General features: G+C 34.0%; 1 protein-coding gene across 1 annotated transcript; it reads left to right on the forward strand.

Moving 5' to 3' along the window:
• The first annotated feature begins 4,928 nt into the window (after window positions 1-4,928).
• Window positions 4,929-10,873, forward strand: LOC117333939 (scavenger receptor cysteine-rich type 1 protein M130-like). The gene is made up of 5 exons (XM_033893358.1): window positions 4,929-5,037; window positions 5,784-5,925; window positions 7,763-7,926; window positions 9,328-9,475; window positions 10,292-10,873. Exons 1-5 carry the CDS (start codon window positions 4,929-4,931, stop codon window positions 10,536-10,538), a joined length of 810 nt encoding a protein of 269 aa, XP_033749249.1. The 3' UTR covers window positions 10,539-10,873.
• Window positions 10,874-11,944: the final 1,071 nt, after the last annotated feature.

Genomic DNA, 11,944 nt, shown 5'->3' on the forward strand with positions numbered 1-11,944 from the left:
CGAAGTGTTTTATACTATTTAAAATGTCTGGCTTTATCCCTGATCAACCGATAGACCATGCATACTAATACAAACATAATGCCATAAAGGCTGTATCTGTTAATTTAATGTTCATCGCAAATTCTTTTTTTCTGCAAGCAAATCAAATTAGACTTTTATTTCATTCATCTTAAATGGATTGATTTATTTCTTTTTACAGATTTATCTATCATGTGTTTTCCAGGCAAGTGGTAAGTTGTAATTTGTATACAGACTACGGCACATTATTTTTAATCAAACGTTGCTGGTAAATTTGGAGAAAATAATAAACGAACATATTTTTCCGCTAAAGTTTATAAGACACGATGGCCATGTTTCGTGCTAATTCGTCACAACTATTTCGTAACAAATTAGGACGAACTTGACAGAATGTACCATGCCATTTTGTTGTCCCAAACATGTTTGAGTCTGTTTATCTAAAATGCGTGTTATATTTTACCAAGATAAAGACAATTGGTTCATGATCAGGCATACATAACTCATTCTTTTACATTAACAATATGTATTGTTATGGGGGTATTAAGTATCACACACGTATGTCTCTCATGTCGTCTAGAGAACACATTTGTTTATTCTACACCAGATCATATTATTCTTGTGGTCATTGATGAAGGTTAAATGATCATAATTGATCAAGTCAACACTAAACTTCATACAGAGATCTAGTAGACATAAACTGATATCACATTGACTATGTCAACACTAAACTTCATACAGGCATCTAGTAGACATACACTGATATCACATTGACTATGTCAACACTAAACTTCATACAGGCATCAAGTAGACATGAACTGATATCACATTGACTATGTCAACACTAAACTTCATACAGGCATCAAGTAGACATGAACTGATATCACATTGACTATGTCAACACTAAACTTCATACAGGCATCAAGTAGACATGAACTGATATCACATTGACTATGTCAACACTAAACTTCATACAGGCATCAAGTAGACATGAACTGATATCACATTGACTATGTCAACACTAAACTTCATACAGGCATCAAGTAGACATGAACTGATATCACATTGACCATGTCAACACTAAACTTCATACAGGCATCAAGTAGACATAAACTGATATCACATTGACTATGTCAACACTAAACTTCATACAGGCATCAAGTAGACATGAACTGATATCACACTGACTATGTCAACACTAAACTTAATACAGAGATCTAGTAGACATTATACAATTATTGCCCTTGTTCCGGGTTGACATGAATATTTGACCACCCGAGAGGTGTCATGTTACCCGAGGGCGTAGCCCGAGGGTGACATGACACCTCAAGGGTGGGCAAATATTCATGTCAACTCGGAACAAGGGCAGTAATTTTTTTATTATACCGAAAAAAACATAAGTGAATTAATTTTGGTATCATTAAGTTTATTTATTACTATCAACAGTTTTTAAGAAAAGTTTTTAAGAGGTACCCCATCGTCTTTCTGGACCCGGCATAGAATTCTCCCAGTTGAACTTTCAATGTATTGACGTCGAAGTTTTCACAATCCTTGGTCTAGGCCTACCTGTTGCAGATAGGAAATGTCTAAAGGAATCCACGGCCACATTGATGACCCTTTTGGTGTTTTTAGAATCCTTTTCTTGCAATAATTTCGCCAATTCCTCCTCTGTTGGCAGACGATAGCGTCCGCCGGCAGCCATTGTTGTTGTCAAGCAGAATACTCGGAACTTCTCTGATTCGACTACTTTTGAAGACGTTACGGAAGAGAGTTCCGAGTTGGGGCTCACGAGAGGGTGACATAACGATTTTGGAGGGCTCACGAGAGGGTGACATTATGATATTCAAAGGGTGACATGATGTTTCAAAAGCGACAGCAAGTCAATAATGAATTATTTGGAAAGTTGTGGTTGACATAACGAATGTTTTTAATCACGTGACATAGTTTTCACTAATCAGAAGCTGTGATACAAGTCTGAGGTATAATAAAAACTGATATCACATTGACTATGTCAACACTAAACTTCATACAGGCATCAAGTAGACATAAACTGATATCACATTGACTATGTCAACACTAAACTTCATACAGGCATCAAGTAGACATGAACTGATATCACATTGACCATGTCAACACTAAACTTCATACAGGCATCAAGTAGACATGAACTGATATCACACTGACTATGTCAACACTAAACTTAATACAGAGATCTAGTAGACATACACTGATATCACATTGACTATGTCAACACTAAACTTCATACAGGCATCAAGTAGACATACACTGATATCACATTGACTATGTCAACACTAAACTTCATACAGGCATCAAGTAGACATAAACTGATATCACATTGACTATGTCAACACTAAACTTCATACAGGCATCAAGTAGACATATTTTAACAGTAGGCGACTTAATAGTTTTTGTCAGACTGTGACCACATATACATGTACTTGTTAACATAGAAGGGTTGGGAGGAGGGTTGGCACTGTAGCACGCCAATTTACTACAATGTGTCAATTTTAAAGTTTGGCTGTATAATTGACAGGAAATTACAAGTTTGATACGTAATACACTGTCAAGGTCGTCTCAATATGCAATAAACCATTAAAAAATATACTGTTTGCGATCAAATTATTATACTAGCGTTTGTTAAAGTAAAATACGCTGTCATTATCTCGTCAAGCACATCCTAATTTGTTACAATATAGTTTTAACAAAATGGCACATTGTAAAAAATTGACACGTTGTAACAAATATAAAACACGTTGTAACAAATTAACACGTTGTAACAAATTAACACGTTGTAACAAATTAACACGTTGTAACAAATTAACACGTTGTAACAAATTAACACGTTGTAACAAACTGGCACGCAACATGGCTTTTGTGTCTTACATACAATTCCTAATTCTAGAAAATGTAATTACCAGATTAATAATATCAATATATCGCCAACCTGGTAGAATTTCAAATCTACTACACTGAATTTTTGAATGAATATTATTTGTTTCATAAATGTCAGCTCATTATCAGTTACGGATTATTTGGCTTTAAAATGATGCCATTAAGATAGAGAAAATAGCAAACGCGTGGTCCATGATAATAATAACAAGGATATGTGTTTAAATATTTCACAAATTTCAAATATTATTATACAACTTCAAAACAAATTCACGATATGCCAAAGTCTGCAGTCCTAGAGGGAACAGCTGTATGATGCAATTTATTTCAGATTTGACTCTACTACGTCAAAATTCAATTTGTATTGAAAAGTGTTATCTAGTAGGTCTTTTGTACCACCATTATAATATATACATGTACACCGACCGTGTGTCTATAGTATACGGTATATACCTGGTACTGTTGTATTACCTCTTAATCAGCATTGACTCAAGTGAGGTTGGTAGGGAGTCTTCATGGGAGGAAATGGGACGGGCGGGTGGAGGTCTACCATGACGGTGTCTGGGGCTCCGTCTGCTCTGACGGGTTTGACACACGAGAAGCCACTGTAGTATGTCGCATGATCGGGTCTCCAGCAAGGTAAGATATACCTGATTAGATACTAAGTTTAATTTAGTAGTAACCAGTTTACATAAACTCATTTTATCTCGATAACATTTTTGTGAGCTTTTCTCAATACTTAATTTTCCTTTACGTTGTAGTAGCATACTAGCCTTTCATCCAGTAGAGTTGATCTTAAAAACTCTAGCCGAACCTGTTCTCAGTATACTTATACCATAATTTCCAGAATGTAATTGTGATTCATATATAAGGTAGCAATTTTGATATGAATTGATCACTGATGATATATTGCCAGCCACGTTGTATTTTATCAGAGATAGCAAAATGTGTCGTGACAGATGTCAGCTGGAGGTATTGTCCCTTAAGGAACATTATATATCCGAATGTTGTATTGGGTTTTATTATCGTTCTTTATTAATTACTTATTTTGCTACTTTTGCTTCCGACTTAATGATTGGAATATAACTGTCTCCATTTTCTCCTTTCAAAAAGGATGAATAACTAAATGAAACATTAGTTCTACAAGAAATATATATATGATTTTTCGGCATAGCCGTATAATTTTCTTTTGGTCCCGGATATGACGCGAAAGGTGGCGTTACTGGTCAAGATGAAGTATGTGATTGGTCCATGTAGCGGTAAAGGCAAAATGCAGATATGCAATTAAAGACGAAACGAAATTAAGATTGAATGTTCAAATGACACATTAATGAAATCATGTTCCTGATTCAATTGCAGTCTTATTATCACCAAAAAATGTTTCAAACTGATATAATTTTGTTATCCGTGCTGAAACGCATTTATTGATTAGTTCGTTAATTTATTTCACCAGTAGTTTTACATTATAACCACCAGCATTAAAACAATGCCGTTTATCTTTTTTGAAGATATTTCTTGTTTATTATTCCTTATTTTATTAATTTCATTAATTTCGAGTTGTCTTTTCTGATGTCACTCTTGGTAAATACAACCCTAATTTTAATGTCTAGAATACGTCCTTAGAGTTGACAGTTTATAGATGTTTTACAATTAGAATCTTTTGGCTGTAAACGATCACATTTTAAAGTATAATCACGTTAATTTTATGATGCATTTGGACATCTTCCTAATTAAGAAATGGAATATACCCAGAATATAATGTCGTGCAAAAATCCAAACAAACGAAAAACATTCAATATTGTTTCGTAAAATATTGGAATACCCTGTTTGGTTGTTTGGGTCATTATCCTATCCTATACCCGTCCTTAAATGATCATAGCTGTTGATAGGACATAAAACAAAACACAACCGAATCCAAATCATTATATACATGTCTTAAGTTCTCGTCGACCAGGAGTGTACGAGTGGAACGTCACTACAGTACCGGTACAGGTCAGATATGGATGGACAATCTGGCCTGTCACGGGTCTGAGACCGACTTGGCCTCCTGTACATTTAACGGATGGGGTGTACATAACTGCCAACACAGCCAGGATGTTGCCGTTAGCTGTGGTAAATTACTTTAAATTTGATAGTCTAAGAATAACATGATTCAAAAGGGAAAATATTGAATGATGAAATGTTGATATTGTGTAAAATAATAATATCCTTGTCTAAAACAAAAGAAATATAAATTTCGTGCATGATTTTATCAGTACCATTATATGTTTTCCAAGTCTTGATGGGCTTTGTAGTGTAACAATACGAGTGAGAGACATACCAATATGTTATACAGTATAGTTAGCCAACTTTACGATGAAAGCTGTCTGTAAAAAATTACTGACAAAAAGAAGGAGAAAATAATTGAATTGCTGTAAGCCAGTGTTTTTGGAAAACAGTGTAAGACTTGATGGATGTCCTTTTAAGTGCTTGTAAAATCACCGAGTTCAAAATTATTATCTCAGAAAATACTACTAGTATTCTATGGAATTAAACCCCCCAAAAAGACAAAAAGTCTAGGCTATATTTGGCTTGTAAAGAATTGCGTGTTTTCTGTTTTGTTTTCATATATTTAAAAAAAATATTTGTAATATTAAAAAATGAAAATATAAACCCAATAAGAAATAGTAACCCGTATTTTTATGATTGGTACAGTACTATAGCAAATGAAATAATATACGATATATCAAAACATCACATTGAAGATTAATGAACAAGGTTTAATTTCGTATTTATTCTAATTTCACATACAGTCAAACCTCGATGATTCAAACTTCGTTGGTTGTATTCTTCTGTTGTTTTTTGTTTTTTGTTTATAGATTTACCAATTCGATTATCACAAAGTGAATATCAAGGTCGAATAGAGGTATTCCATAACGGTGTGTGGGGAACTGTGTGTGATGATATATTCGACACGGACGATGCTATGGTGGTGTGTCGGACTCTAGGATACAATACATTGTAAGCATGTAATTAATTGAAATAGAAACGGCATCTTGTTAACTTATACAAAATAAATACATGTAAATAAGTAATAATCGAATGACTCACCAAATTCAAGTTGACTTAACTAAAGTGATCTAAGACGCTTGGTTACCTTTCTTGGAAGTTTTGCGAACAGCTGTTTTGACCAAGAGATCTGTTACGGACCAGTGACGAATAACCATATGCAATGCTTTGTGCGTTTTTATCTTCATGGTTTCATCTTACCTGGTCTAAGCATGCGTCTTTTGTCATCGTTCGTCCAAAGTAAAATATCCAACAGAGTGAATTCAATCAAATTTGGTCTGCAGCACCCTTGAATAAAATGAGATCAATTTCGTATTATTTTTAGGTATTTCCTTGGAACATAAGAACGTGAATATCACATGAAAAAAAATCATGTGCAATTAACGTGAAGTTTCATGTGAATTTCATGAGAGAAAAAAAAATCACTTTATTTCACGTGAAGGAATTTCTCCTGAGTTAGCTCAGAAGAGTTTAGCTTAAAAACAACTTTCGTTTGTTCGAGGAAAGGATTTCTATCCAATCATCACATTAGGAAAAAACAATGAATACGACATGACTAGACCATAATTCAAATTCGATCCTTTAATAGTCGACATCTGTACCGGAAATCGTAATAACGGGAAGAAGCCCTAGGATATTGAATCAACATGTAAAAATCGATGGTAGGGAATGCAGTGATGTTACTATCTAGAAATGGAAAATTAACGATTAGTAATTGAAATCACCACGCTTATTATACAGCTTAGTCAGTAAAGATCGAGATAAGTGGCTGATGTTGAAGAGTCTATAGTGTCTTTGATTTCAAGTTCTATAGGGTATATCAAATTGATTTTTGTTATTGAAAGATAACAAATCGTCAACATATTCTGAAATTGAAGAACTTTGCAAGGTATTTGCTTGCTCTTCTGATAAGCTCTTGAATATTTTCATTTTCATTTAAAGATAATAACAAGTTAACCAAAAGAGCGGCTCAGTTTTTACACATGAGTTTTTTTTCACAAAATACACATTATGTTAACTCCACTTCTGGAGTCCCAATGGGACTGCAATCCGGACTTAATTGTACTGAGAATAGTAGGTATACGTTTAAATAAATGGTTATTTGAGCAACTACGGTAGTCAACAATGAAACGTTTGTTTATAAGGATACTAATGAATTAAACTAATCCAACATAAACAAGGTAGGTCCTCATCTCTCTCATTATCACGGATTTTGAAAGAATTCAGTATTGAAGAATGATTGGATAGTATTTGGTCTTTATAAACCGGACAATGTGTATGAAGCATGAAGTTCTTTTTGTAAACAGGAAATTAAGTAGTTTCTACAGTCGAAAATACAATTACTAGATGCCTGCCTCATCTGCAGGCACAACTGCAAACATGCCATGTAAATCTTTTAGTTTAAGTTTTGTTTTGTTTAGTTTTGGTTTTAGCATCAAGAAATACAGACAGATTTGTTTTAGCTTGTATTTCAAACAGCTTATTGTTTTATGAATAATGGACCCAGAGATTTAATCCTATCTGAAAGTGAATCTAATGAAGCACGTTTTCACAGCATCTAGCGGAATTTAGATGGAATTAATAGGAATCTTGACATTCATATTCCATTTAATGGAAGGAGTCTCGATACTGCTAACCCTTCATGAGAAGATCCTGTAGCTTATCATTTTGTACAATGCAAAAGTGTGCCGTGTCAAATAAAAAATAAAATCACTTACTTGGTCAAGAAAAATGCTTCCCTTGAAATTGAAGCTGCTTTGAAAGTTATTTTCTTTGTTTCAATATTAAGACATCCAGTGATAAAGGCCTCAGCTGGTTATGGAGAGGGATCCGGGACGATTTGGATGGACAATTTAAACTGTAATGGTACGGAGGATGATATACAGGACTGTCGATTCAATGGATGGGGATCAAACGACTGCAGTCATGGCGAAGATGTTGGAGTGTCATGTAGTACGTATGACCATGTCATGTCTACAGCACTTTAGACAATACAATAACGATGTATAGATGATTTTAAAAGAGTTTTCATTCATTTGATATTTAATTATTGGTTTAGTTTGGTTTAGTATGTTTTGACGTCCTATCAATAGCTAAGGTTATTTAATGACGCCTCCCCTGCGTAGGACAATCGTACGTTTGGCGAAAGTATTTGTGTTTAGGGAGGTATAGTAGCGGTACATTCGTATTTGTCTCATTGTGACGGCGCGAAACTGATGCCGATTTTATAGTGCGAACTCACTGAACCATACTACCGAAGACACACAGCAGGACACATCACCTGGTCACACAATACTGACAACGGGTATATAAGTCATCTCGCTTCCTGCTGTGCGCCAAGCAAAGCAGAAACTATTTTTTTCTAGATTCTGGTACCTGTCAGATAGGAGACAGAAACATTCCTCACAGGGGTGAATGCAATACTGAAGAGCGAAAGTGAGACAGTGTCAAAAGAGGAAGGAATTAGGAAGGAGAAAGTTGTGTATAAAAAAAGATAAGATCCCAAATTTAGTCGCCTCTTATGAGTACGCTATGGGGATTTGGCGAGATAAAATCATATGAATGAAAACAAAAAGATAATTTTATCACATAACGCAGAAAACATTTTGTCACGTTTAATAGTCAAAATGTGGAAGTCAAAATCAAACTGAGTCAGCCTTTTTGTTGGGCAAGGTACAATTCATGAAGTGACGTCATTATCTATATTATTACGTTACAGCCGATTTCTTTCTAGCGCAACCAATGAAAAACTCTCCAGTTTATACAACACTGGTTTTCTTATACGCAAAAATATCATATGGGCGAATCCATAGGAGCATGTTTAGTAATTTGAAAAAAAAAACAACAAAAAAAAACCCCAAAAAACACCGACGCAAAAAAAAAAAAAAAAAAAAAAAACCCGGTGTATTACGGTCCATATATTAATACATTGTACAACCAACATCTTTATGGTATTGATATGTGAGGAAGGTGTTTATGCAATATTCATTTCAAGCATTTCTTTTTAATATTAACTGTTTATGAAGAAAAACAAATGATGTGCAAATTAATCAATATCATTCATTTTAATTTCTGAAAAGCATACATATATCAACAGCATGCTCTAGCTGAAAAATATGATAAAGATGACTATGACGACGTTCATGAACTATATACAAGAGATACATTATAAATTGTATTGTATTGGAACTCGCAAACCATGCTAGAAATCGTACCAATAACAAAACAGTATATACATGAAACGAAAGTTAACTCAGCTGTAGACATCAGTGATTCGCTTATAGATACTTTAAAATTTAAATCACGTATCTTGCTTGATCATTTTATACTAATTTTGATTTTGTTCTGCTATAGACGCTAATCCGATACGGTTGGTTAACGGTACTGATGTAGGAGGAGGGCGCCTGGAAGTTTTCAGAGGAAGCTGGGGGACCGTATGTGACGACAGTTTTGGTGTAACAGATGCTACTGTTGTATGCAGTATACTTGGTTATCAAAATGCGTCAGTATTACATATCTGTTAACGAATATATAAAAAATTACGACAAGGTCCATATAGGAATTTCTAGTATCATTATTTATCATTTTAGATTTTTTTTTATCATTTATTTATTCTTATTTAGACAAAATCATATACATATTACAAATATGTCCTCTCGCAGGAGGGCTTGCACGCGTCCTTCCTTTTTTCTCACCAATCTTTCAACCCTTTTTTTTATATTGTTTTTTGTTCTTGTTGTTGTTTTGTTTTTGTTGTTGTGTTTTTTGGTAAAGCACTTTTTTAAAGACGAGTAATATATAAATGAATTGATAAAGCAGATAAGTGAAAGGAAATCAATTACAAGCTGTATAAATTAATGTTTTATTATATATGGTAGTACATGCAAATGAATATAAAGCTTGGTAAATAGATAGATAATTCAATATTATTAAGTTGTGGACGTATCATTATTTCATTGAAAAAGAAAATCCTACTATGATTAGTTTGATTTAGGAAAAAATATGGTTTCTCAGATTCTAATATTTACCTGGTAATACGATAAAACAGGCAGCATGTACATTGCAGTAGGTCCTGTTTCATTTAGGATATTATCAACTTAAAAGTATTCAATAAATTAAGTACAAGTTCTTAACATGATTTAGACTCTGTAGATATACATGTAAAACTACCAGACAGGTCAAACAAAATAAAACCAATTTACAATTAATGAAAAGTTAGGGTAACACTTTAGTTAATATTCCACCATCAAAATTTAATGTAATTAGTATATCGTATGGGACTTTAATGATGTTTATTGTTCCGTTTTTTTAATTTCAGGAATCCTGTTGCAACAGGCCTTGCTAAATATGGTCAAGGATCGGGGCGGATATGGATGGATGACGTTGTCTGCAGAGGAACGGAAACAGACATAGGAAGTTGTCCATTCAAAGACAACTCATGGGGGCATCATAACTGTCAACACTCCGAGGATGTATCTGTTGATTGCAGTAAAACCCGTTACATCTTGTATTTCCATATCCATATAAAAACAAAAACAAAAAACAAAAACCTAAAAAAAAAATAATGTAAATTATGGCACACAGGTTATTTAAGGAGTGATTTGATATATTTTCAAAGAAACAATGTTCACTCTGCATAAACTGCGTGATGAGAGTACGCTCTGATGTTTTGAGCTATGGCTACACAACAAACAAAATATGTTTAAGTTAATCTTTATAATTTAATCTGCTGTACACAATCTACTGCACATAGTCTACTGTAACCCCATGAAGGGTTATCAGCCCTTGATTGTACATGAAGGGTTATCAGCCCTTGATTGTACATGAAGGGTTATCAGACCTTGATTGTATATGAAGGGTTATCGGCCCTTGAATGTTTATGTATGCCAATATAATTATATACGATGTAGGATTATAATCAAGTTAGATATGTTAGTTATACATAGTGTATATATTAAAAATATGCTGGAGATCGATGTGTTGGATAAACATATATTAAGGAATATTAATAAAAGTTATAGCTATTAATTAGATAAGCTATGTATCAGTGTTGTGTATGATATAATTATATAAGATACGGTGCTATGTTTCATGTAATACTTATCAATTATTATGCACTGTGCATACAGGTCTTCGATGCACTGAGTACATTGTGTAATTTGATGTACTTATATGGAGGTCAGGGCATACTACGGTGTACAGTCTACGGTACCCAATCTACTGTACCCAATCTACTGTACCCAATCTACGGTACCCAATCTACTGTACACAGTCTACGGTACCCAATCTACTGTACCCAATCTACTGTACCCAATATACTGTACCCAATCTACGGTACCCAATCTTCTGTACACAGTCTACGATACCCAATCTACCGCACCCATTCTACGGTACCCAATATACTGTACACAATCTACTGTACCCAGTCTACTGTACACAGTCTACTGTACACAGTCTACTTTACACAGTCTACTGTACCCATTCTACGGTACCCAATATACTGTACACAATCTACTGTACACAGTCTATTGTACCCATTCTACGGTACCCAATCTACTGTACACAGTCTACTGTACACAGTCTACTGTACACAATCTACTGTACACAGTCTACTGTACACAGTCTACTGTACACAATCTACTGTACACAGTCTACGGTACCCAATCTACTGTACCCAGTCTACTGTACACAGTCTATTGTACACAGTCTACTGTACCCAGTCTACTGTACCCTAGTAGTTTACCTAAATTTACCTGTGTTTTTACCCGTGTTTTTCACCTGTTACATGATTATACCATGATAGTAACTTATACATATAGGATGTACATATAAAGAAAAACTTATTGATCAAAACAAATTTTGATGCAATTAATTACAAAAACTAATATATATTAATTGCATTTATAGATTTATAATGAACTAATTATCTTAAATCAAAGATTGTTTAATAATCATTTTATCATTACTTATA

This window comes from Pecten maximus, chromosome 9 (assembly GCF_902652985.1).
Source record: "Pecten maximus chromosome 9, xPecMax1.1, whole genome shotgun sequence".
NCBI lineage: Eukaryota > Metazoa > Mollusca > Bivalvia > Pectinida > Pectinidae > Pecten > Pecten maximus.

Excerpts from the sequence above, each read along its gene's own strand:
- LOC117333939 (XM_033893358.1), top strand. The coding sequence starts at position 4,929 with ATGGACAATCTGGCCTGTCACGGGTCTGAGACCGACTTGGCCTCCTGT. Across the intron at positions 5,038-5,783 it reads GGATGTTGCCGTTAGCTGTG|ATTTACCAATTCGATTATCA; the intron begins GTAAATTACTTT and ends TTTTGTTTATAG. Across the intron at positions 7,927-9,327 it reads AGATGTTGGAGTGTCATGTA|ACGCTAATCCGATACGGTTG; the intron begins GTACGTATGACC and ends GTTCTGCTATAG.